The sequence below is a fragment of the Psammomys obesus genome, unplaced genomic scaffold (assembly GCF_907164565.1).
Source record: "Psammomys obesus unplaced genomic scaffold, mPsaObe1.curated_primary_1811, whole genome shotgun sequence".
In the NCBI taxonomy this organism is placed as follows: domain Eukaryota; kingdom Metazoa; phylum Chordata; class Mammalia; order Rodentia; family Muridae; genus Psammomys; species Psammomys obesus.
The window spans coordinates 5416828-5444327 of record NW_026587032.1 but is presented as its reverse complement, the minus strand read 5'-3'; the positions used below and the strand labels follow the sequence as shown (position 1 = coordinate 5444327).

Genomic DNA, 27500 nt, shown 5'->3' with positions numbered 1-27500 from the left:
CCTCCCTGGGAAACACTCTCGACTCTCAGGAACTCTGCTTATTGCAACCATTACCTTTGATTTACGGTTGTCAGTCGTTGGGCAGCTAAGTAGACTGTAGCGTATAGATCCCCAAAGGCAAAGGAAAGAGGCTCTGAATGCTGATTTGCTGCCTGCAAAGGACTTCGTACGTATGATTTCACTTACCCCACATGGGGAGATTAAATGTGGGTGATTTTCAAGCTGGGCAAACAATTTCCATTAACTGATCTGGGAAAGGCACTCCCTAGTCTTTTAGATACCTTTACAGGCTAACTCCCTCCCTAGTCTCTGTCTCAAAAAAAATGAAAAGTAAGAGAAAAGAATAAGTAAAATAAGAGTTATCTGATCTGTGTTTGAGCAACTAAGCAAAGGCAGCAGCGGGTGCCGCTCGGTTTTCCTAGGAAGGTGCTATGCTATACTAGGCGAACAGACAGTTTAAGATCTTTCCTTCTTTCTTACCCTTTTCTCAAATTTAAGGGGATATAGGCGTAAAGACTCACATATGAGAGGGAGGGAACTAGACAAAGTAGAGAAAGGTGTAGGGAGTGACTGAAAAAGAATAAATGTTGGGATGCCAGAATCTACTGTGAAGATTGCAGGAGGAGTTACATCCTGTGTTGGCGGAGTCATGGCCTCAAAAGACAAGGATTATACAAGACTGAGTGTCCTGGAAGATGCTCCAGCCTTGCCATGGTGGTCCTTCCAGCTGTAACACTGTCCTAACTGATTGCTCTGCTGGCCCAGCAACTTTAAAGAAACCATTGGTTTCCTGAGCAGAGCAGACCCTTTCTGCCACTGTAGATGACTGTTCACAACATTAAAGACTGTGGTCTCTGTGCATAAATTTGAGAATGCTCTTTCCTTTTTTGTCAGATGAGTGAATTAACAAGTGAACTAACAAACTCAGTATCACCTACATGTTCTTCAGATGGTTCTTGGGTAAACTTAGCTATCTGTAATTGAACAGGAAAGGAATGGAACACAAGCAGACAGAATGTGCAGGGACATGCCCATTACCTCCATGTAAGTTTTATGTCCAGGCACCTGACAAAGCAGTTGACTTGCTTGACTTTGTAGTTACATTCCTACTTGGTTGTCAGATTTTACTGCTTGATCTCTGCAACCAATCCATGCCTTGTATGACTCAGCTCTGTATGGCTCCAGCCCATGCACACAGCTACTGTGCTCCACTGCCATCCAAAGATGTGGTGCTGTGTAACCTTTCTAGTGCCCAGTGAACCCCATCAATAGCCCTGGAAGCTTTTGTTTAGAACAGACTGTAGCAAATCCCCAGTACCAGCAGAGCAAGCAGAGGTGAGACCTCAGCAAAGGTACATTATATCATAGACTGATAGTCACTAATAGTTTAATAATGATTTAATATGCTACAGGACATTTTACCCAGGTGACTTGGAAGCTTCTCAAAAGTCTATTACACCATAAGTCACAAAGCAAGCCTTAACACACACACATGCGCATGCACACACACACACATACACACATACACACAAGGTCAAGATAATTTGTAGTATCCTGTACCATCACTGTGGAATGAGACAGCAAGAAAATATCCAGAAACTGTACAAACTTCTTAGAAACTTAACAGCACATTTGAACAAACAACAAATCACTGAAGAAATAATGAAGGAAATTAAAAAATTCCTGGGAAACAAATGAAAGCAGCAACACAACCTACGAGACCCTCTGAGAATCAGCTAAAGCAGCCTCAAGAGGAAGTTTGATGGCTAGAAGTGCTCACAGTAAGAAATCATAGAGATCTCAAATAAAAACCAAAACCAACAATGCAACTCACAGCTCTAGAAAAACAAGAAAGCAACTCCAGACCCAGAAGACAGCAAGAAACAATGATTAGGTAGGCAGTGATGAGGTGGGAGCCGAAAGAACAAGAAACAGAATGAATCAAATTAAAGATTTGGCTTTTCATCATAAAGGTTAGCAAGATTACAACACCCAAGCCATGACAAAAAGTATTGGAGAGATTAGGAACATACAGAACCTTCCTCAAACCAATAATGATTATATATAACAAATGCCACAGCCAACATTATACTGAACGAGAAAACAAACTGAAAACATTTTCTCTAGAACACAGAATGAGACAGGGCCACTACTTCCACTGTTAGTCAATATAGCACTTGCAGTTTTAGCCAAAGTAACAAGGAAGAGAAAGATGTAAAAGCCATAAGGAAGGAATAAAATTATCTCTATTCACAGATGGCGTGATTCTACACTTGAGGCCCTATCAGAGAATTCTTAGATTTAATAAACATGTTAAGATTGCAGGATCCAAAACCAATACATGGAAACCAGTAGCCTTCACATATACCAAATAATGAAATTTCAGAGAAAGAGACTAGAAAAAAATTATCGCATTTATAATAAACTCCTTACAATTAAATTACCTAGGAGTAAACCTCACCAAGGATGCCAAAGATGGCTACACTGAAAACCTTAAGATGATGAGAAAAAAAAAATTAAAGAAGGTATCAGATGATGTAAGAACTTCGAAGGTCCTGGTTTGGTAGAATAAATCTTGCAAACCGGTTATATTATCAAAAGTAATCTATAGAGTTAGCACAATTCTCGTCAAAGTCCCAGTGACATTTTTTATGGAATTAGAAAAAAATAATACAAAAATTGATAGGAAAACACAAAAGACCATATAGAGCCAAAGCAATCCTAAATAGAAAGAACACTGCTGAAGGTGTTGCAATTCTGACCTCACTATAGAGTTATAGTGACAAAGATAGTGTTTACATAAAAACAGGTATGCAGACCAATGTAATCGAACAGAGGATTAACCCATATAGATATGGCCAGAGGATTAACCCATACAGATATGGCCACTTAAGTTTTAACGAAGTATCAAAAACCTACACTGTAAAAAGAAAGTCCACTTAACATAAGGAGCTGACAAAGCTAGATATCCACATATAGAAGAATGAACTTAGACCCTCATCCCTCACCCCACATGAAAATCAATTCAAAACAGATCAAAGATCTTAATTTATATTTATGGTTGTGAGCCTAGCCTTTAATGGCTGAGCCATCTCTCTAGCCCCAAAGACCTTAATTTAAAGCCTGGATTTTTGAAACTTCTAGAGGAAAATATGGACACTTTATCCTAAGTTGTAGAGATAGGGAAAGGCTTTCTGGGCAGAGACCAATAGCATAGGCACAGTCCTGAGAATCAACAAATAAGATGGCACAAAATCAAAAAGTTCCTACGAAGAAAGAGGAACTATCGACAGTATGAACAGACAGTCGCAGTATGGGAGAAAATCTTTGCTAGCTATATGTTGGAAAGGGGTTGAAACCCAGAATTTAAAATTACTTAAAGAAAATTAATCCCCCGGCCCCTGCCAACCAATAAATGGGCTGATGAAATGAACAGATGTCAAAGGAAGGAGTGTACATGGTGAATAATTAAAAGTCAACACCCTCCATCAAGAGGAATGAAAATTCAAACCATTTTGAGATTCTAGCTTACCCAATCAGAATGTCTGCAATCAAGAAAACAAATGACAGTAAACTGTGGTGAGGTTGCAGGGATGTGAATCCTTATTCATTGCTGATAGGAAGGCTACCTGATACAGCTATTATAGAAATCTGCATGGAGGTGTCTCAAAAAAAAAAATAGAACTATCATATGGCCCAGCTATACCTCTCCTGGGCATATATCCGACCGGCTCTGTATTCACACCAGTGAGACACTGACACCCATGTTTACTATTCAGAACTGTAAGGATATAGGACCAGCCTAGATGTCCACCAGTGGATGAATGGATAGTGAAAATGCGGCGTATGTACCCAATAGAATTTTATTCAGCTCTAAGGAAAAATTTGTAGGAAAATGGGCAGTAATCCATTCTTCAGGCTGCTGGTGGTTCCTAGACATCTAGATTTTGTGGATGAGGAAAAACAATATTCAATGTGGATGTGAAAAAACAAACTAAGTGTGAGTTAGATGCTAATTTTGCTGAGTAGAATGTTTAAAAGCGGACAGTCACCATCTAGCACTTCCTTGTGTAGGAGTATGGACACCGGAGGACTTAGAGAGCTCTCTCTGCCTAGCCTGGTTAACTACAGGCTGCTGAGAACTCTATCGTGGGCAGGCAGTGGCGGGTCCTCAGCCTGGTGTTTGGAGATTCGGTATTGCCCAAACAACAGTGAACTTAGATAACGCCTTTCACTGACGACACCTGGGTTTTGTGCTCTAACCAGCCCCAACCAGGACCGTTCAAGAAGACTCGGTGTGGGGTCTGTCCAACCAAGCATCCCTCATGGCTGTGCTTGTGTGTCTTTCTCTGAGACAGGCTCCTCGGGAGAGCTGACTTTGGCGGCTAATGACAATGGCCATCATCGTTTTCATTTAGAATGGTTTTGTGGGAGGGGAGATTAAGCCCGGGTTACAACTGGTTAGCAAATACAACTATCTTCCCATTATAAAAATCACCAGTTTTCCTGGTGCTGAATTACAAGGGGAAAATTGTGTAAGTCTCTGTATAAGGGAAATCCTACTGGGCAAGAAAGTTATCTTTTAAAGATTAAAAAAAAAAATCTAAGTGTGTGTGTAGATGGGTGCGCATTAGGTGCTTGCAGAGGCTAGAAGAGGACATGGTATCCCTTGGAGGAGCTGGAGCCATAGGCAGTTGTGAGCTGCCCTACATGTGGCTGGGGGCTGAACCCAGGTCCTCTGCAAAAGCAGCAAGCACTGTTAACCACTGAGCTATCTCTCCAGCTCTAGACATTTTACATTTTTGCACGTGAGTGCAGGTGGCTAGAGATGCCAGAGGCATTGGGGAGAGAGAGACACACACACAGAGACACAGAGAGACAGAGACAGAGAGCACACTTGCATGTGAGCATAGGTGGCTGCAGAGGCATTAGATGCCTTGGAGGAAAGTTACCTTTTCAGTAAAAGAAAAGTTAACAAATATAAGAGTCTTATGAAAACTGTTCTGCTTCATGCATGCTAGATAAGTGCCCTAACACCCTGCGTCACCCTCAGCCCAGAGACTGCTCTTTTTTTTTCCTGATAAAATCAAAACATATGGGAGTGAGATTACACCTGTAATCCAAGCATTCAAGGAAGACTGTGAGTTGGAAGCCAGCCTAGGTAACATAGTAAATTACAATCTGGGCTACATACTAAGACCCTATCTAAAACCCCAACCCCTGAACAAAAACCACCACAAAAACCAAAACAAACACTCAAATACAAATTCAACCTCTAAGAATAAAAATTTTTTTTTTTTGAGATCATTGGGGTGTTCTGGGTAAGTGAGCTCTCTTACAGCTTTTTCCAGCTATGCCTATCTCCACCTGACCTGCTGTCGGAAGGATTTTCTGCCTCTTTGTCAAGGTCGAGGCAGTGTCATCAGTTTGGAGTGGGGACCAGAGTCCCAGGAGAAACCAAACTTTTTCTGATGACATGTACCTTAGTTAGGGTTTCTATTGCTATGATAAAACACCATGACCAAAAGCAACTTGGGGAGAAAAGGGTTTATTTCAACTTATAGCTCTCTGGTCACAGCCCATCACTGAGGACAGTCAGGGTAGGAACTTATGACACGAACGTGGCGGGAGAAACAGGAGCAGAGGTCATAGAAGAGTGCTGCTTACCGCTTGCCCTTTATGGCCCATTCAATTGGTTTTCTTATGCATCAGGACCACCTTCCCAGGGATCACACTGCCCTCAGTGGGCTGGTCCCACTCACCTCAATCATTAATCAAGAAAATACCCCACAGTTGAACTTGCTTACAGTTCAATCTAATCGAGTTATTTTTTTCCTCAGCTCGAGTTCCCTCTTTGCAGGTGACCCTGGCTTTTGTCAAGCTGACATAAAAATTAACCAGCACACAGCTGTTAAGAGAAGTCGGGGCTGGATCAAAAACAGGACCAGGGGTTGGCAGGTCTGGGTCTCAGACAGCATTATTGTAAATCACTCAGTGTTCTCCAAATTCCCTCCCTCTTTGCACCAGTCCATACTGCCATTGGCAATGAACATCACTGCAGGTAAACTGATTCAAAGTTGAGGAAGTAGAGGCTCCTGATCATATGTTTAGGAGGGTTAAAGTAGTGTGGGCAGTTAATCAATGACCAAGGCAACAGAAGCAAAGAAGTAGTGAAGTTAGAATGGGAGCACCGGAACTCTTTAAGGGGCACAAGCCTCCTCAAAGTTTCCCTCCCCTGTGGGGATGCCAGGTGGTAGTTGCCCTTGGAGCAGAATTAGGGCAACAGGAGCCTCACCATCCCTGGAGAATGTGGTCCAGTAGAGGTGGCAAGAATATGTAGGTAAATGGACTTCAATAGATGAACACAAAGCACTCTCGCATAGCTGCTGTGAGTGAAGGGTACATAGACCTGACATAAGGCCCTCAATGATTTTACAGTCACATTCTGTGGCCAGTCACGTGGCTACAATGGTTTTGCCCAAGGGCACCAGTACCATTTCCCTCGGGGGAAGAGAAGAGGCTCATTATGTATAATTATGATCCGTGATCTTAAGATGGGACCATTCCTAGAAGGCTACTAAACTATCTGGCCTCACACTTTCTCCAAGAGCTCAAGTTGAGGATTACACCACCTTTCTGCCTCCTCAGGGACTAGACTTTGCTCAGACAGTGGGGCTTTCTGCTTTCATGCTTATGGGTTGGTGCTGTATGGCTCTGAGCTGAGTATCATTTGATGCACTCAGTCTGAAAGGAAACAGAGCTACACATGAGGGCATGTCTTTCCATGCCTTGACAGTGCCACCTCATAGCAAAGTGAAAAAGCTGAGTGTGGCCCATATGAGAGAAGGCAATCATATCTAGTTTGGATCAGAAAGGGAATTCTATTCAAGAACCTGTTGTAGGAAGCAAACATTGTTCACTTTAGTCCCAGGACTAAAGTCCTTGAAAAGTTCAAAGCACGTTCTCATTTGGAAGATTAGAGTATGAAGCATCAGTGGTATCAAGCACTGATGGCTGCCCCTTTATGACTACTTCCCTGTGATAAGCACTTGCTGTTTATCTTGCTTGCACTGGTTAGTTTATGATGTCAACTTGCCAAAACATGGGGTCACCCCAGAAGAGAATTTCAGCTGAGGAACTGTCTAGGATAGGTTGGCCTGTGGGCATGTCTGCTGGGGAATGTTCTGATTGTTAGCTGACCTACCTTGAATGGTGGGCAGCCCTGTTTCGTGGGATGGTTCCTGAACTGTGTAAGCGTAAAGAAAGCTGGGTGAGCATTGAAAAGAGGCAGGAATGAAATTATCTCTCTCTGCTCTTGACTGTGGATGGGATGAGACTGGTTGCTTGAGTTCCTATCCCAGCTTCCTTGGCAATAGACTGTGATCTGGAAGTCTAAGCCAAATAAACCCTTTTCCTCCCTAAATGGCTTTCAGTTAGAGTATTTGTTTTGTCATCACCGCAACAGAAAACAAACTATGACCCTTGCTTAACTACTTAAGTACAGAATAAATGCTAGCTACCTCCTTCATATGTAGGGAAACTGAGGCTTACTGAGGTGGGATAACCTGCCCAAGAGACTCTTGCTGTTGTTACCTAGCAGATCCAGAATCCAGCCCTAAGTCCGTCTCTAACCATTGCTTCCTGCTACTTTCCCAAGATCTCAGAGCTATAGAGTGTGGAAGAGATTGAACACAGGACTGGATATACCCTAAAGCACACTTAATTTCCAGGTCTACAAGCCCCAAGTGACAGAGTCAAGAGGTACCTGAAAACCTTCCCCCTCTTGGTCTGCCTCTGTATTATACTCACTGCCATCTCAGAGAAGTCAAAAGACCCAGGGAGTTTAAGAGAAAGTTGTTCAGGAGCTTGCCATTTTTGATGGATGCTGGAGGAAGGCAACATATAATTTGTATACCAGCAGGAGAAAACCCGGCTCTGGCAGGCAAATCAAAGCCGGAGTGCCGCTGTTCTCGCCTAGGTAAGGGCCTTTCATTTCCCCTGTTGTTCATCTCAGTCCTCTCTGCCCCACATTCTCACTTCCCTCTCCTCTCTCTAATGTGTTGCCTTTGCATTTTCACGAGCTGTTCACCAGGCATGGTAACAATGGAGTTCCAACAAAGAGTCAGAGTTTGTTTGTCTTTGTGATTCTAATTCCACCGGTGTCCTGGGAGATGATTAGTCAGGAAGGCGGGGCTGCGCCTTCCTGTGGCCTAGGAGGTGGTGCTGGGGCTGGAGTTTCCTTATCTGTTGTTCCCAGTGTCCCCCCCCCCCCAATTCTTTAACGATGGTGCCTTAGAAGGGCCCAGGCAGTGATGCCTGGCAGGTGAGTACCTCCATTAGCACAGCGGAGGGGGTGTGAAAAACAAAGAAGGCTTTCCATCAAGAGTTTGTACCCAATCAGGGTTGCACAGAGCCCTTTGAGAACCTAGGCAAACTACCATCTCCCTGAATGTTAGGTTCAGACGGTAACAGGAAAACGGGGAAAGCTAAATCACAAGGCAAGGAAGATGGTGTTTGAATGTACACAGGGCGCTGCATACACAGGAACTGTGAGGTCCTTTTTGGTACCATTAGTAGTGTAAAGTGATCTGCTTCATGGGGTGGAAAAACCAACAACCCTAAAGCATATGGCATTTTAGAAGGCATAAATTTTTTCTTGGGGGGGGGGTGGCTTCAGTTTATGTCATCATAGGCAAAAAGGGAGATATCATTACATGCTGGATATATTTCTGCCCATTTGGAGGCAAGACATTATTAGTCTCCCAACTTTGGGGAGGCCAATGTGCTCCACAGACAAACAGTGCAGAAGGGAGACAAGAGTCCCCTATGGAATTCGGGGGAGAGCAGGAATCTGTTGTCCTATTTCCACGTTAATTGTATAACTCTAAATGTGTGTGAGCACATGTGTTGAAATGTATGTATAAAACCATCCTGGTCTTTTTATTTGTTGATTTTCTTTTTCTTTTGAGACAGGATCTCTTGTAGCCCATCCAGGCCTTGAAGTGTTTATGAACAGCCTATGTAGACTAGGCTGGCTGTGATTGGTTAATCCTCCTGCATCTACTACTTGAGGGCTGAGATTACAGCAGAGTGCCACAGCACCTGGCTGCAGTCTTTACTGTTTTGTCACTTTTTCTTCCTATGTTTAACTCTGTGGAGATGCAATTGTCTAATACCTGAGGACGCATTCTAGAAAAGAGGCTGTTTTGAGTTGGGAATCCAGCTTAGGGAATCTTGGGTCAATTCGGTCACCTCCCTCCCTGTACCTCAATTTCCTGAACTGTTTGATGAAGACAAAGACAATATCACACCCACAGTCACGCTGTGTGTGAGCGAGATGACACACACAGAACTTCTTACGAATGATTTATGAAGGCTGAGCCAGCCCTCGCCACACCCTCGGCCTGGGCATCTGGGCTAGACACTGCCCTGGTATTCTAAGATGCTTCATCTGTGCTTCCTGTGGTCTGCCCTAGGTATACTGACCTGAGGGAGCTTTTGTCTGTCCTTCGGAAAACCTCCACCTCTGTTCAAATGTGCTCACAGTTGCATGTGCACACACACATAAACACCTTCACACACACTCACATACACACACTCACACACTTCACACTTACACTTTCTTCCTTTCCTTTGTCCCTCCTCCCATCCTCTCTCCCTTTCTCCCTCTCCCATTTTTATCCACCCCCTTGCCTTCCTTTCTTCCTCCCTCTCCAGCTCTTTGGAGGATGGAGGATGCAGACTAGACAGCCTCTCTGCCCAGAGCGCTTTGTCTCTGATCAGACCTGACCTGGGTCACTGAGTTCATGAGGTTACCATGACAACACGTATCCCTGGCTACCCATCAGGAGGCAAAGACCAATTGAAAAGGACTGCCATTTCCCTGGGACATACTGTGTTTATCCTCAGCAGCGTGGCTCTGCACCAGTACCAAGCTACAGGAAGAGAGGCTGATACTTAGGAATGTGGGAGGGACAGAAAAATGAAATATTAGTGTTTTATTTTTTTTTTTCAGCATGTTTCCTGTGGGGGAGGATCACAGATTGTTCTTGGAGTCGGACATTTTATTTCAAATGCAGCTAGTGTGTGCAGCAGAGAGGGAGGTGGGTGAGATGCATGTGGATTTCTGACACGGTGGGTTTTACAGAAAAGGAACAAACAAATTATCTAGACTTAAAGCGACTTTCTCCTAGGTCTAATGAGAAGAGGGGGAAGACAACATTAAGGAGTTTCTTTTGTAACAGGCCCTTTGTAGCATCTTGTTAAAGAAACTTCATGAAGGGGCTGGAGAGATGGCTCAGTAGTTAAGAGCACTGTCTGTTCTTCCAAAGGACCCAGGCTCAATTCCCAGCACCCACACAACCGCTCACAACTGCCTGTAACTCCAGTTCCAAGGGATCTCACAGCTTCATACCAATGCACATAAAAAATTAAATTATATAAACAAACTTTATGATTGTAATTCCAAGTTGTTTTTTTTTTTATTACTCTCGCTCTCTCTCTGTGTGGTAGGGTGAACATGTGCATGTGTTTGTGTGTGTGTGTGTGTGTGTGTGTGTGTGTGTGTGTTGCTGAAGGACAACTTTGTGGCACTGGGTATCTACTTCTGTCTTTGCATAGGTTCTGGGAATTGAACTCAGATCACTAGGATTGTGGGGCAAGGCTCTTGAACTGCTGAGCCACCTCGCTGCCCCATTACGCTTTTTTAGATAAGAAAGCAGGGGTTTATAAAGCTATGGTGACCTGGCAAGGTCAGGTGCTGGCAAAGTCACAGACTTAAAACCTGGATTGAGCCATGTGACTCCAGGGCTGGTGACTACTGTGGCAGTCTGTTTAGGTTCCCTGACAGTCTCGCTGTTGCATGCTACCCCTTTTCCTGCTTGGCCTCTACTGCTGGCCTGTCCTTCTCTCTAAACTTTTCTAGAGCTCATTTGCAGAGCAGAATCCCTGGAGAGTCATGTAGTCTCTTTGTTCCTTGATCCCACACCATGGACTTGCAGAACCAGATTGTTGGCGGAAACCTGAGAAGTTAGAGTCTAGGAAGACATTTTCCTCCCCCTTCTCCCCTTAAAAGCAGCTCTCCTGGCAATCTCAACAGACACTGGAATCTGGGCTGAGTCTTTAGAGTAATAGCTTGGATGCCACACAGATCACTTGCCTATTGGTTTCCCAATTATTTTCAGGGTCAGTGTGATTGCCTGGGAGAAGAGAACTCTCCACAGCCTTCTGTAGCTCTTAGATCAGCACTAGACAAAGAAGCAGTGTTGAAGGAAGACCCTTTAGAACTGCCCCAAGGTCCCAATGTGTTGCAGCTCACATATCCTTGATGTGTGGCCCTCACTTTCCTTCTTCTGTTACCCAGATGCCAGTATAGACAGTTCTTGGAGTAGTGTGAAGGGAGAAAAACATATCCTATGGGGACTCTAGTGAGAGGGAAATATTTGTTGAACAATCCTGAAATTCTCCTATAGCTGAAAAAAAAAAAAGAAAAAGCAGACAGGCATGGTACAGTCAACTTGAGGAGATGCCTAGCATCCTCTGTCATCCTGGCTCGTGAGTTAGGAAGCTGGTACCCCTTGAAGGTATGCCTTTCACAATCTTCCAGGCATTTCAGAGCAAAACTAAGATAATTCTGTTTGGGAAGCCAGTCCTTGGTAGCATCAATTGGTATCTGTTCAGTCCATGTTCAACAGCACCAAGTCTCAATAAAGTCAACTTCTTCTCAAAATACTCAGCTTTAAAGCAAAGACTATAGTGAGCATGGAGTCAGCCACTTCTTTCCTGTCCCAGCATAAATTGTGACCAAGTTCACGGTCTCCTTCTAAGATGACCAGGACATCTTTGCAAGTGACTTCTCTGCCTGTTACACCCACTTTCCTGCCTACTCACATTACAAATGACCTCCAGGTAATGTTTAGAATCAAGGTTCCTCCTTGCCTTTGAATTACTCTTCTGACCTCTGTTGACATCCGACCCAAACTGCAGAGGCAGCTGCCAACTTTCACCGTAGCCCATAACTCCTACTTCCTGGCATATCTTCCAGTTGACAGCCCCCTAGCCATTCCAGACAAGCTCTATGCTTGCCATCTTCTGCGCCTGGCCACTGTGGTCCTCCATCCTTTTCTCTCATAGTTCTTCAAGGCTTCTGACCAATGCTGCTTGACAAATCCTGTCTCTTAGACATGGCTTCTCCTCCCTTTGAGTGTCTTTGACTGTCTTAGGTCACTAGCAAAACAGTAGGTGTGTATTTCTGATCACGATCTCTTCTGGACACTGCATTACTCAGGGGTTGGGGTGGCATTTCTCACCATGACTCCTGAAGGCCTATGCACCATGCTGTGCATGGTGTGGGTATCAGAAGAGGAGCTGTGAAATGGAATAGCCCAGGGAGTACATCTCAGACCTTTCTGAATGCTTGCCATTCATGAGGGTGCAGGGAAAAAGCTGCATTGGGCTCCTGTTCCCTTGGCCCAAACGTTTGGCATGGACAAGATGTGACAGAAGACAGATATATCACAATCACAGAGACCACAGAAGCCCTACATAACCACAGTCAGTTAAAGACCAGACTTTGACCAATGTCTTGGTTAGGGCATAACTCTTAGCAAATCCATTAAACTCCTGGCAGTTGAGTCACGAAGAAGAATCATTAACTAAGAATTCAACAGGGGCCAATCTAGTATAGACTCTCACTTGGGCTTGTAAATACAGGCCACGCACCTTGACCTAGGAGATTTGAACACATTGTCTCTAACTGAAGGGATTATGCATCCCAGTGAAGAAACTGCAGTATAGCTGGGGCGCTTACATTTAGTTGGCCCAGAAGGCCCATAGATTATAATTAGTGGATTTACTAATTGCCTTTTCCCTAGTGACTGGCATTGGCCTGTCCATCTTTATCCACAACCCAAGGGCTTCGGAAACATAATTCAGTCCTTTACCCAAGCCCAAACATGCAGAGACAGCCAACAAACAGCATCTGTTTCATAGGAGTGCCACCTGTCCAGATGGAAAGCCAAGCGTCAAGCTGCCTCATTTCATCAGAGTATTTGTTTCCAGAACAGGGAGCAACTGCTATTCTGTCACCAAGAGTCTTTTAACACACTGTGGGGATCATAGTCTGGCTCCTGCTAAGCAGAGCTGATAGGTGTTTGAGCAATTTTTGGGCCTCAGGTCTTTCCTTCCTCCCTTCTTTTGTTCCTTTCTCTCTTTATCTAGTATCTCTCTCTGTTTCTCCCTCTCTCTCTGTTATATGAACATTCTGGTGTGGCTCTTTGTAAGTGGGCATACATATGTGGAAGTCAAAGGCCATGTTGGGTTCCTTCCCATATTGCTCTCTACCTTGTTTCTTGCAAAAGTGTCTATCACTGAAACTGGAGCTTGCTGATTTGCCTAGACAGGTTGGCTGGCAATGAGCTTCAGGGATCCTCCCGTCTCAGCTTCTTTAGCCTTGGAATTCCAGGCACATGTTTACGTGTTTACGTGGGTTCCGAGAATTGAACTTGGGTCCCCAAGTCTGTGTGACAAGTACTTTACTGGCTGAGCTACGTCTTCATTCCCTCAACACACATTTTCTGATCGTAGGAGGCAGAAATTCACAATCGATCTGGGAGCAATGTGTGTGGCAGGTTGGAAGGAAAGTTCACTAGTGTGGAGAGGTGTGGTGTTATGCAGAGCACGTGGAGGATTGCCAGGAAAGTGGCACTGGTTCTGTAGAACACCTGCCTGGATGGGATGCTATTGCCTCGCCTTTGACTGCATGGTGAGAAACTTGTAAACCACGTTCTGAGCATACAGAATCACAGTTCTGTAGCACGAGCTTTAAACCCTTTCCAGTCTTGTGTGTGACTGAACAGTTTTCAAAAAAAGTGCAATGGCTCAGAGGACCTCGGCTACTCTTTCACTTTCTCTGGTTTCCACTTGTCCTACAGAGTGGTTTCCTGGGATCAAGGCGCTGGATGTAACGGAGCCAGAGAAGGCAAACCTGCATCTCTAGGGTTTGGTCCAAAGTGACTCATTAATATTTGAACCATCTCGGGTGTGAGGCAGAGATATAGTGGAAGCTGGTTGGACCGTGTGTGCGTACACTCTTAGCTACTAAACAACAATCCTGCCCTTTTTTATCTTTGCGTAGGTGTGCGGTATGTGTGCGAGTATATATGTGAGTTTGGTGGGGAGACACAGGCAAGGGTATGCGCATGTGTGTGCATAGGACAGAAGCTGATGTCAGGCATCTTCCTGCCTGAGTGTTGGGATTATGGGTGCTCACCGCACTGGCTTGGCTCTGCTGTAGATTTGTGGGATCTGATTTCTGTTCCTCAGGCTTGCACTCAGGCACTTAATTTGGTGAGCCAGCCCCTAACATAGACCCCTGCTAGCACAGAGGCAAAGCAGAATCCCACCGACAGCATGGGGATTTCCCAAGCAGGAATGCTGGACTTCTGGTATCTTTTTACTTGGTTGTTTGGTCAGGAGTCATATGATCCATGGCTACCATCAAGCACTACAGAGAAATGAGGCTGGGAAGAGGGCTGGGGAGGTGCTCCCCTGCATTGGGAACTCCTGAGGTTCAGCGGGGTCATTGGGGTGTAACTGTAGATAAAAAAGTATTATTTTCTATTTTTATTTTTCGTGGATGAGTGTGCACCCATGTGAATTTATGCCATGTGTGTGATCTGACACCTTCTGGGCTCTGAGAATCCTGAAAGCATGTCCTTTGGGTTTCTCCCTTCCTTTCTCACTGCCTTTGTCACTGCCTCTTCTTTTACAGAGATAAAAATCAAAGAAGGTTTGGTTACCACAGGTTCAGATTCCTAGTGTTGACCCTGGGAAGAGTCTTTGAGTGTGGAAAATGTACCAAGGCTATTCAAAGCAAAGGGATCTGATACCTTTAAGCCAGGGCCTGTCACCATCTTCTGCTGTCAGAGTGCCTAGTGGCTTCTCTGGACTCCAAAAGTTTTATTTATTTATTTTTCTGAGTTGATGGTTATCATTTGGCCTCAGTCTAGCACCTGCCTTTGACAGAGCTGTCAATCACCCACCCAGGAGCTGTGTTTGAATGAGTCACAGCCCTGAGCTCTGAGTCGGACAGTCTGGCCTCTAACCTTGTGCACACCTGCTGTCTGTTTTCTTGAACCTGGACCTTTGTAACATGGGGGCTAATGACAGCGCATAGAGATGAAAAGGGATAGCATTCATGCCACAGCCAGTGGCTGTTATAATAGTAAAAAGGCACTTCATGTGAAGAATACTCAAATTTTAGGTTCCTGTCACTGAAACTCTTGATGCTTTTTCAGAATGTCTTCCTATTCCAAGTGCCTGTGTTCGGGGGAGGGGCTGTTTCATGGCTGTGTTGATGGACAGATCACAGCACCTCTATGCCTCTTGTTGTTGGCTGACAGTCTCGACCACAAAGCCTTGAGATAACCACTACACTGGCTTTTCTCGAACCCATGACATTTGATTCTGTACTAACCGTTGTTCTAGGTTGGTAGTCTATAAGATCTTGAGACAGAAGTAATTTCCTTAACAAATACTACTGTATGAATCTTGTTTAAAAATCTGCCTAAGCAAACACAAAGAGTCTTATGAGTTCTTCAGGATGGTGAGGCCTGATGCAGAATACCAGGCCATGAGCTTTACTAAGGCTGTAGGCATCTATGTTTAAAACCTGCTGACATCCTTAATGTTTGAACTTCTGGAGAATTACTTAAATTCTTAAGAGCGCTTTTTATTGACATTCGAATAAAGAATCTTTTACAAATCTTTTAGAAAACCCCTCTGCAGCATCATGTCCCAAGCTTAGCCCGTCTCGTCGGCTCCTCTTTTTTTGTCATGATGTCTTGTGTTTGTGTCTTTAAGCAGGTTCTTCTTCACCTGCAGTGCTCCTTAAACTAAAATCTCTCTCTGTCTCTCTGTGTCTGTCCCTCTGTCTCTCTGTCTCTCTCTAGGTGCATAAAGGGGTGTATGCATTTGAGTACAGATGCCCATTGAGGCCACCAGATCCTCTGTTGGTTGCGAGCACCTGGTAACGGTGCTGCGTTCTTGGCCTCTGCAAGAGCAGCAGGTGCCCCCAACTGCCAAGCTGTCTCTCCAGCCCCTAGACTACTCCCCACCCTCTCATTTTGCCTCACTGGCTCTTCTGAATGTGAAATCTCATCTTGAAGAAAACAACCCCTCGACCTGGCTTGACCTTCCTTTCCAGCTGTGTGGAAGCTCTTTTACCTGCCCCCAGTGTCCTGTTCTTCGGATGGACTCAGCTACTGATTGCTAATCTGTCTTTACAGAGATTGGATGTTTGAATCTGAGTTGATGTTTACCATAAATTCTGGGGGAAAAAAAATCCTTCAAAATCTAGCCTGTACTGAGTGTCTGCAGCTGGAAATCATTGCGGATCAATTTCTTTTTCCTTTGATGGTCCCTTCTTTGTTCTGGTTCCCACTTTCCTGTGCCACCCTGAAGAATTTTCTCTGTTTGCCTCTCCTCATACCAGTACATAAATTCTCCCTTCCACTTTACCTAGCCTGCTATTTACCATGTACGCAGAGTTTATAGGGCTGATATGTCATTTCTGTAAACTGTAATTCAAACTGTATCAAGTGTGCCCGATCTTTAACGAGCATGTCTTTCTTTTAGAACGTCCCTGATTGATGCCTTGCTGACTCTGAAGTACGTGGGCTGTTGTGTAATTTGCAACTCTGTCCTGCTTAGGGTAGTCCCAGAATCATTAGCGTCTGCTTGTCTCTTTGGTTTTGATTTTTTTTTTTCCCATTCTGGCCCTGGAGAGTTCCTAACTTGCATTTAAAAGGCACACATCCCCACACATCTCACAGTGACAATTTTGTTCTATCTTGTTACTGGAAATAGATGTCCTCGAGGGCCCCTTTTGTAGACTGTCCTAGTACCTTTCATGATTATTATTAAAACGTTAAGCAATTATAAGCTTTTGAATGCCTGCCTCCTCTCGCAACCGTGTAGTTACACGGGAAGGGCGCCTTGTTTTAGAACAGTGGTGCCAGCTGCTAGGCCAGTGTCTGGGATAATGACGGAACTCAGTGTCATTTCGGTTAATGAATGAATCGAGGCAGAGTGGCCTTGGCTGTCATGTCAAGCAGACCCTCTGCATCCTTTTAGAGCCTTTATTGACCCATCTGCTCTTCCTAAGAGGACATTCTTTCCTCAAACACATTGCCTTCTTCTGTAGCTAGTAATTTCTCCCGGTGACTGAAGGCTGTGTAGCTTCATGTCATTTACCTTTTTATGGCATTTTCCACCCCTTGCTTTCTTTTTTTTTTCTTTCTCTTTTTTCCTTTTCCCCCCTGATCTCAGAAAGACTGGGATGTCATTTCTTTCTGTGTAGGAGAGGAAACCTAGGGCTTTGGTGGTAAAATGTCTTCCCTTCTGCAGGATAGTAGCACATTCTAGAATTAGCTCTGCTTTAGCCAATCTGATTGCTAAAAGTATGCGGGACTTGCCCTTAGCTGTTTAGAATGAACATCAAAGCTTCTTCGTGTGAACATAATATTGACTTTGCCTCTTGGCTGATCAACCCATGTTTGCCAAAGAAGCCTGTGTCAAGGCAGGCACACAGATTGTGTTAACTTGGACCTATTCACTAGGAGGTGCTTTGATTTGAGCATCTCTTAAGGCTCAGACAGCTAGGCTTTTCATTTGGACAGTGCGTTTCTACTTTTGAGAGACACATTACAAACCATTTCCAGTCAGAGTCTGTATGGCTGGAGAACCCTGTTCATGGTTGAGTTGGATGCAGAGTCTCTAATAAGGGATGGAGTGTCACAGATCACAGGACAGAAGGATGGCGGGTGCAATCAACATCTAACACTGAAGGAGCGAGGCGGAAAGCAGGGCAGGGGAAGGACGCACAAGCCGTAACATCAAAGCAAGCTAAGGCCCCCAGCTCAGTTTCCAACCTCAGGACTGAAGGTCACAGGCAGCTGGAATCTTCCAGGCCCACAGGCATTTCAGAAGATCTCTTCTTGGTGGGGCTCAGATTATGTATGGGGGCCTGTGGTAAATGCAGCAGCCTCGTTCCTGAGATAAGGAGGGCCGAGGGAGCACGAAGGAAGGAAGCAGATCTGGGTACTTACCTCAGGGCGGACCCCTTGGGTGTCGCAATGCCATAGCCTTTGGAATCCAAGTTACCTCCCACTTTCATGGTGTCACAGGGCTTGCGCTGTTCGATATACTCATTCATGGTGGACTCCAGGAGGTAGGCATATTTGCCTTTAGATTTTCTCACTCTGATCATGCCCTCCTCTGTGGTCCGAACAAACACAGATGGTTCTGCTGACTTCATGTATGTCCACATCTTCTCAAACACAGCGATTTTGGACCTCTGGCAGGAGACAGGGACAAAGCCAGGGTTAAGCAATGGAGATGCTTGAACTGGGGTCGGCACACACATCGGCGAAGAGCTGAGTGGCGCTTGATCACACATTCATGAGCCAGATCAGCTTAGGAAGAAACAAATTATGAGTGATTGCAAAATAAGAGCCTCTAATTAGTACCAGTAGGTTCCAAGGTACAAATATCTTGTAAATACAGAATGAACAGACTATCTCAAAATCATTTAATTACATCTGAGCAATTATACTCCTGCTAAATAGGGGAAAGATAAGCAACCAGGTCTCTGTCTGTCTTTGAAAGGCATTGTAGAACCTGTTTAGAGTTCAGTAGGGGTACATGTCTAGAGCCCTAGGGCAGAGGGCTGAATGTCAGCAGGATTTACCCTCATGAAATACTGTGTAAACAAAACAAAACAAAACAAAACAAAACAAAACAAAACAAAACAAACAAAACAATAGCAGCAGAAACAAAAGCCCTTCTTGAGCACGGGCTGCTAAGTTTTATTAATTCCCTATTATGAGACCTGCCCTTCAGACATTAACTGTCTGATGGAGCCTATAGCATGTGGGGTAGTCGAAATGAGAATTGTCCCTCAAAAGCTCTGGCATTTGAGCACGTGGTCTCCAGCTGGTGGTGCTCTTTGGGAAGGTTTAGGAGGTGTGGCCTTGCTGGAGGAAGTGTGTCACTGGGTACAGCCTCTGAGAGCTTAAAGCCTCCTGAGGATTTGTGTGTACAGATGGAGATGTGAGCTCTCAGCTCCCTGCTTTGGCCACTGCATACATCTGTTTGCTGCTGTGCCTCCCCACCTTGATGGACTCTTATCTGCCTGGAACTACAAGCCCAGATAAACCCTTCCATCTATAAGTTGCCCTGGTCATGGTGTTTTATCACAGTAACAGAAAAGTAATCAAAATAGCAGGAGACCTGATTCTTTCATCTCCTTACATTTTAGTAAGTCTCCAGACTGGGGCTGGGGAGCTAGCTCAGGTGGTCAAGTGCTTGCTTTGCGAGCATAGGACCGAGTTTGTATCTCTCAGGCCCACACTAAGAAAAAGTTTCCTGTGTGCCAGGAAATGTCTATGATCCCAGTGTTGGGATGGCAAAGACAGGAGGCTTTCTGAGTCTTGCTAGCCAGTCAGTCTTGCTAGATTAAATCATGAAGCTCCAGGTTTGTTGAGAGATCCTGTCCCAAAAAGTAAGATAAATAAATGATTGAGGAAGAAACCTGATGTTGAACTCTGGCCTGCATGTCCATATGTACATATGTCTTCATGTACCTACACGTGTATGCTTGTATACACACACACACACACACACACACACACACACGAAACTGTTTCCTCATCTCTGAAACCATCTCTGGCCTTTTTTTCCTTTGAGTTTTGACTTGCTGTTCAGTCCACTTAATGCTATATAGCTGCATCTTTCTCTTTCCAAAGACAGAGTAAATCCTATGTTTTGGAGACCCTCAGCATCCAGGACCATAGTCCTTAATCTCTAGTGAACACTTGTGTCCTGAAACAACATTGTAAAATGCAGACCCCTGCAGGAAACCTAGAACTTTTGATCAGGTAGAACTCCCCCAGGGGTACTGATCTATGAGGTTCAGCATTTGTCATGGAGGCCTGATTTCCCCATATATCACAATTTCAGGGTCACTCAGTGTATGGTCTGGCTGCTCTGTGAAAATTGCTAGTCATTACTTCTTGGAAACCGGGCTCAAGCTGTAGAAGCTACTGAGGCAGGAAGGCACCATCCCCCCTGTGGCTCCTTCTCCAAGTTTAACTGAGGCTCTTATCAGGATGCATGGTCCAGGATTTCAGACCAGCCCTCTCACCTCACAATCTCACACTTTTTTTTTTTCCTTTTCTTTCTTTTTTAAGGGAGTCTTTTCCCCAAGAGGATCTTAGGGGTATTGAAATCTGGCTTTTGATTTTTCTTTTCCCTTTGTGTTATGTGTTTTAAGGGAGAGGGCATCCACATTCATCTGTCCATATCTTGTAGAGCCCAGAGGTCAACACCTGTGCCTTCCTCTACTGCTCTCCACCTCCAGAGTATGTCTTCTGAGACATACTCTCATTAAATCTGGAACTCACCACCTGGCTAGACTGGCTGCCTAGAAGCCTCCAGCGATCTTCCCATCTCTACCTTCCCTGGCACCGGGGATAAAACCTCTGCTGCCATAGTGTTTTACCCGGTGCTGGGATCTGATCTCATCCTTAGGCTTGTGAAGAGAGTACCTAACCCACTGATTTATATCTCCGGTCCCAAGGCTTTGGAAATGGACAAGTGCTAGCTGCATAGAAAGGCCTTAAAACAAAGAAAAAGACAGTTACTAAAAACATTGTCTGACCTGTATATCTGTTACTAAATAGAATCACATTTATTTAATATAGAATCATTATTATAGACGCAACATTATTTTTGGCCGTATGAGGTATCAGGTTTATTTTCCTGATGTCAGGAATATCAGACATGAATGGCATCTTAACACACAACTGTCACTTTGGCTAACTAATTTGTAAAATATTTAGAACCCAGAAAAATCCCAAATTTTGTGTTAAAAATACTGGAAAGAGTCACTAAGAATTTCAACAAGGCACTTGGTATGAGTGTAATTTGTGATGGTCCATCATTAGACAAATATTTCAATTGTTCCATAGATTTGAGGAAATCATTGGACCAGTTAAGAGGAGCCTAGGTTCTACTATCAGTTTTACATCTATGTCTTGGTTTGTTCTCTGGAACACTTTTCTTTGGGCCTCTGTTCCCCTCCCCCCTTTTATTTCATGGTAATTTTAAATCATCTTGCTGGCTCGATATGTCTGGTTCTGACACGAAAGGAACAGTGCTGATGTGTGAGAGAGAAAAGGAGGAGAGTAAAGAGAGGGGCCGGCAATACCCGTGCCAAATCATGACATGTCCAGGGGACTCAACACTCTCTTACAGGAATCAGGGAAATACATATATTCAGTCAGGACGAGATGATCTTCCAGGCACAAAACCAACAACACACACAGCAGGGCAATTGTAAGATGCAATTTGACCTGACAGGATGGCACAGCAGGGAACAGGCTGTGGACAGGCAGAGCTGAGACAACCTGGGGGCAGCAATGTGCAGAAAAACACCATATTCTCTCAGCCATAGCCCCCAAAGCCCAGGCTGTGCTCACAGGGGCTCCGGGACCACAGGACGATCTAATCTCCAAGAACTCAGGTGGATTATGAATGACAGAGAAGGCTGGGGACATGCCAGGGTATCTGTTCTTGCATCTCTCCTGTGTAGCTCTCATCTCCTTTCACACATCTTAATTAAATTGTCCATGGAAAATTCAGTGACTCTGAATGGGGCTGTCATGGGAACTAGAATCTGGATTCTTCTGAGATGCAGTGAGGAATTTCATGCTTTGCTTTCCTCTTTCTCTGCCTAGTGGGAGTGGAGGGTGATGTCTTCCTACCTACCCATGGACAGTGTTGCCATGGAGACAACAGACAAACATAGGTAAATGCTAGCCCAGAGGCTTAGCTTAGGGGTGGGATTACTATGAGTGTTTGTGTCTTTTTTCCCTCAGGGTAACTTTAGTGCTGTAATGCTCAGGGCACAGCTTGCCTGGCACCTTATTGGCAACCATCAGAGAATATTTTGACAAAGGGCCATTCGAGGGCCAGAGACCTCCCCTTCTCCACCTGTCCTCTCTGCCCTCGACATAAAGGCTTTATCACATCCACTGGTCTACAGGTGTTCTCCCTGTTCTGGAACTATTTTACTGTTATTTTCTACAGTGGTACTTTTCTCCAGTAGATCTGCTTATTCATCAGGGAAACAGTGTCTGTTGTGAGACAGCTATAAGAGGAGTTGGGCTCAAAGCAGCCCCTTTCATAAGCAGTCAGGGTTACAGGCTCAAGGAAATGAAATTGTCTGTACGGACTGGCAGTCACCCCAGAGAGTGAAGGGGTTGTAGAATACACCCCTTGAGTGGGTGCAGAGTCTAAAATCCAAGAAGCTCTGATTCAAGCCAGCTCATCACCAGCCCTTGTTCTTCTTTATTTCTGTGTTCTTCCGTTTTGGAATTTGGTGGAGCCCTGGCCCCAAGACTTCCTTTAGCTTGAGCTTGGTCACTGATACATTCAAATTAATGGATCAGATTCATTCCAACTGGATGACTAACTTACATACAGCCTTCTTCCTAGTGTAGGAAATCCTCCAACCTGGAGTGCTGCTTAGCAACTCACGCAGGGAACCATTCCTCTACCTCCCAATAAACCTCGCTTTCTCTTCTCATAGCTTTTCCTGTCATTCTTTGCAGTCATGAGAAAATGAACCCAGAAGCCACTGGCTGGGGGTGACTTTGGTGGCCATTGTAAATGAAAATTCTTGGAAAGAAGCAATCTGCAAAGGCTGATAGGCTGAACTACAGTGGTGTGGAGATATTGGAACCTGACTACAGGTCAGGAGGGCCTGAGTACAATCTATCTCCGTCTAGCTTTAGCTTATTAAATAGCTATTCTTGGTCTCTCATTTGTGTTAGACCTAACATTCTGTCACTAAGGTACAAAGCTGGACCTAACATTCTAAAAAATACATTCCCCTTGAAATATATTAACAGAACTCCAGTATTCCATAAACCAAAGGACTAAGACTGTCATCACATAACAGCTAAGGCCTACAGCTGAGATTTCTCTGCTTTGCTTTCATTGCCTACTTAATGCTTCTACCAATGTGTTCGAAAAAAAGCCTTGACTTAAGAATTTCTCAGTTCTGTTATTACAAAAACTTCCACGTTAGAATATAGGGTTTGGGGTGACCTAAGTCCATGTTCCCAGGCCATGGTGACTCATATTTGGCTCTACAATTAACTGTCCCTTTTTCTTGTAAGAGCTGTGTTTTTGTGTCGACACCATCAAGTTTCTGACCCTAATGCACAGAGCCCACCAAGAGTCAAGAAAAGTTCCTTTGCTTTCAGAGAAGCCCTAACAGGAGGGACAGTGACAAGCCCCAGGTGTGAGCCTTGGCCACACATTTCCTAAGTCATTCCTTACTAAGCTGCCTACACTGAAGACAGGGATGGCATTGTGTTTCCTGTTCCTTGAAGAACAGATTAGTAAATGGATGGGTCTCAATTGACCCTGGGAATTTGAAGCTTCCCCACATGTAGAATTCCATTTTCTAGGGGTGTTCAGACAGCTGAGAAGTTTCAAGAATTAGGTCTTGTCTAGGGGCTGATCAGGCCATGGCCAACCGAAGCCACCTTTTTCTCACAGTTGTTGTAAGGGAAAAGGCAAGCCTCACAAGAACTTGCCTGAGACTGTGGTCCTATAAGACTTCCTGGGTGTCTGTTCCGGGAGAATAGCAGACACCCTCATTCTCACTTCTCCAAAAGAGTTTATAGGCTTAGGCTACCTGACTCCAAGACTTTAGGGGGCTACTGGTGGTACATTCCCTCCCTGTAAGGCAGATATTCCTTACCCAAATGGGCCCCCCTCCCCAGCTCCTCCTTTCTAGCTCCTTCCCACCATACTACTTTCTCTTCAATGTCAGGCCTTCTCTAAGTCACACATAAACAAGATTTTTCCTCCCTCCTTTGAAGCTCAAGACACCCTCCCTTGCCACCTTGGAAGCAGAGGCACCTTGATTAGGAGGAATATGGACTATTGATCATCCATCTGGCATAAGAGCTCTCCTTTTCGAGCCCTATAAGAAAACACCAAAATTCTGCCTTGACTCTCCTCAGTTCCCCTTCCATGCTGTCTGTCTATGGCATTAATAATTCTTCTAATGATCTTTCACCAACAAGACAGCACATCTCTTGAGCCCCCAATCACAAGAGATTTCACGGAGTTTCTGAAATTTACCTGCAGTCTCATTATCTATCCATCTATCCATCCATCCATCCATCCATCCATCCATCCATCCATCCATCCATTCATCCATCCATCTATCTATCTATTTTGTGATGGTTTAGGAAGGACATCAGAGCCTCCCATGTACTTCCACCACAGAGACACTCCCACTCAGCTCCCACACTCTTTGATGAAGAGGAAAGCGTGATGGAGTGATTGATGCCCTTTTTGAGAAGGCCGTGGGGTCATGCTCTCACCCTGAAGAACTCCTTAGTGGAGCCAGCTTCCAGTGTCCCATAAGCAATTTCTGTCTGCTTCGCCAGGTCCTCTGCACTCTCAATGGGAGACACCATCCTCTCCACAGTCAGGAAGGCAGCCAGGTTGGCAGTGTACGAGGAGATGATGATCAACGTGAAGAACCACCAGACGCCACCGACGATTCGTCCAGACAGGGACCTGCAGGCCAAAGGGGAGAGGGGTCAGCAGCATGCCCATCAATTCCAGAAGGCTCTGAGGAGGATCAGGGAGCCAGCTGAGTTCTGTCAGCACAGCTGTCAAATCTGATTGCACCCTCTGCTTCATAAGGAAGAAGTGAGAATTCAAACGTTAGAGGCATGCCTTGCTCCCTTCCTTGTTTCGATAAGGAGTTGTGGGGCCTCTGCCCTTGGATGATAACGCACACAGGCACATTTTCACACTCGATTTACATGGACAGACACATCAAGATATGTCAGCAATGACACAGATGTGTCAGCACTTGCCCTCCAGCATCTTAGACATGTGTAAACGCCCTTCAAATGCAGTCACACCTACATGGAATATGCCCAGTACAAATGCAGCCATATAAATGCAACTTCACACGGACACACACACCTTGTCTCCTAGGAAGAGACTTCCCACAGTTCTGATGATGTGAGAGAGACTGGGGCTGAGACTATGACTGATGGGGTCACACTTTGAACAGGTCTGCTTAGCTAGCCGACCCGTGGACCTCTGTTTAAACCTAAATACTATATTCTGATGCTAAAGGAAGACGTTATGGGAATCACACACCTCTTTTTTTTTTTTCCTACTCCCAATGTGACCACATTGAATGCAGCTCCTCTCTCTACTTTTCATTTTTACTTGTTCATTTAGTTGGTGTATTGAGGATGGGTGGTGGGAACTAGCTCGTTAGGGTTACCAAAGCCAGGATCTGTCTCCAAACACTATGTGTGATTCTCAGGGAGTGTGATGGTTAACATTGATTGTCATCTTGTCAAGGCCCAAAGAGGCGAGGTATCTGGGAATGTCGATGAGGGATTTCTAGATTGTGCTAAGTGGGAGAGAACCAACCTGAATGTGGGTGGCGTCATTCCATGGACAGGGATCCTACTCGTAATGAGTTGGAAGAAGTGAGCTGAGCACCAACCTTCATTCCTGATTACTGATTGTGCTTCCTGATTGTGGACAGGGTGTGAGCTACCACCTTACATTCCTGCTCTCCATGCCCTACTCTCCCTGCGTCTTTCCCTCCTTGATGCACTGTACTGCCTGCATGAGCTCAAGCCAACCATTCTCCCTCGAGTTGCCTAGGCAGGAACAAGAAGAGTAAGTAACAAAGGGATGAAGTAGAAGACCCTGGTCAAGAGAGTCGACTCTGGGTTGGACAAAGCAGGCGGAGCCCTGTCTTCACTTACTGTGTGTACATCTTTGGACAAACCAATCGGTGTCTTTATGTGTATCTTCATGACATGAAGGAAGGATGTGGCTTCCCTGGAGGGCATGCTTCAGACGTGAAAAGGCAAGCAGAAGCATGGCAGGTAGTCTAGTGTTTGCTCACAGTGAGAACTTCCGGGTGGTGGTTCAAGTACTTCTAGGTAGAGGTGTGTGGACAGTGTGGGGAGCACTGTCCAGGGTAGAGGTCAGGGGTGTGGAGCATAGCTACACGTGGCCCTTCCAGAAAGCCCATTCCAAGGCTGATCAGGGAGTGGAAAGTTATCAGTGATCACCGGCCTTTGAACCAACAGCTTCAACTCCACATCACCTCTGACAAGGAGATGGATCCAGTCGGCCTCCTTTCTTTAAAAGCATGTCCCATCATCCCTGTGAGGAAGGGGGCATCAGGAACACATCCTGGAGCACTTCATTTACCTAAGCAAGAGAGATCATGGGGAGTGACCCATTTCCCCTTGTCTTTGATTTCGAATAGCCCTTTTGTAAAAGGTCTAGGAAAGAGAGCTTTGAGGTCCTGGTTCCAAGAGCCCGACTCTGAATTGCAGAGAAACAATGTCCACCTTGCCTCATTTATTATATGAGCTTTGTCTACAAAGAGATGCCCAGAGTGAGGTGATGGGCTCTGGCCAAACTGGCTGTTTCCACTGATGGAGGCAGCTACATCCAAGATGTGTGTCTCCATGGGCCAGCTACAGCTCACCATGAGCTACAAGCCACTTCCCTGGCAGAGGTGTATAGCGACTAATTTTAAGCGTCCCAGCTGCTGGTTCCTCTTGTATCTTTCCAGCTGGGAATCACCAATGGGTAGAAGCTGGGGGTTGGACAATGCCTCCAAGAACAGCTGATATCTCTGCAAGCCAGGGTATGGGTCTATCATCCGCAGATCTCTGAGTCACAGAACTATGTCACTTTCCATTTGGGTATGTCATACAAGCCACAGTTTGCAGAGTAATGGGTGAATATGACTAGATCCACTCACTCATTCGTTTATAGTTTATTCTTTGTGCTAAGTTGCCTTTCTGTTGTGATAAACACTGTGACTCAGGATAACTTGAGGAGGAAGTACGTGCCACCACACTCAGCTTCTTATAGGAGTCTGGAGGTCAGAGTTATGCTGGTGTGGCAAGCACTTTACCAGCGGAGCTCTCTCTCTAGCCTCATATAGATCCTGTGCCTCTTTTAAAACTATGAACAGGTTCATGAAACTCCCTGCCTCTATTTAGATCCAGTCACAGTTAGAAAGTAAAATCTAAATATTTTTTTTTTTACCAAGGCTTGTGAGACACCTTCTGACTGACCCCCTTCTTACAGCTTCCAGTGGACACATCCCTCCATCACGTTGTGTCCCAGCTTCCCTGATCTTTGTAGTTTTGAGCTCATGACAAAATCTTTTCCATCATGGTGGTTTGAATGAGAATGTGTCCCACAGGCTCAGGTATTTTGATGCTTGGTCCCTCATTAGTAGAAAAGTTTGGCAGGGTTAAGAGATATGGCCTTGATGGAGTAGGTGTACCACTGGGTCCCACTTTCCACACACACACACACACACACACACACACACACACACACACACACAC

At 45.0% G+C, this 27500-nt stretch overlaps 1 protein-coding gene across 3 annotated transcripts in view; it reads right to left on the bottom strand.

Annotated features, from left to right (window-relative positions):
• Window positions 1-27500, bottom strand: part of Gria1 (glutamate ionotropic receptor AMPA type subunit 1) — a 308514-nt gene that overhangs the window by 20514 nt on the left and 260500 nt on the right. For all 3 annotated transcript variants that reach the window (XR_008719624.1, XM_055602892.1, XM_055602891.1), the window contains exons 12-13: window positions 24465-24663; window positions 18108-18355 (exon numbers count right to left, since the gene is read on the bottom strand). Coding sequence is in view for 2 of the 3 variants with exons in the window: in XM_055602892.1 (XP_055458867.1) it covers window positions 18108-18355; window positions 24465-24663 (447 nt within the window). In the remaining variant the exon portion in view is untranslated. The remainder of the gene's footprint in view (window positions 1-18107; window positions 18356-24464; window positions 24664-27500) is intronic.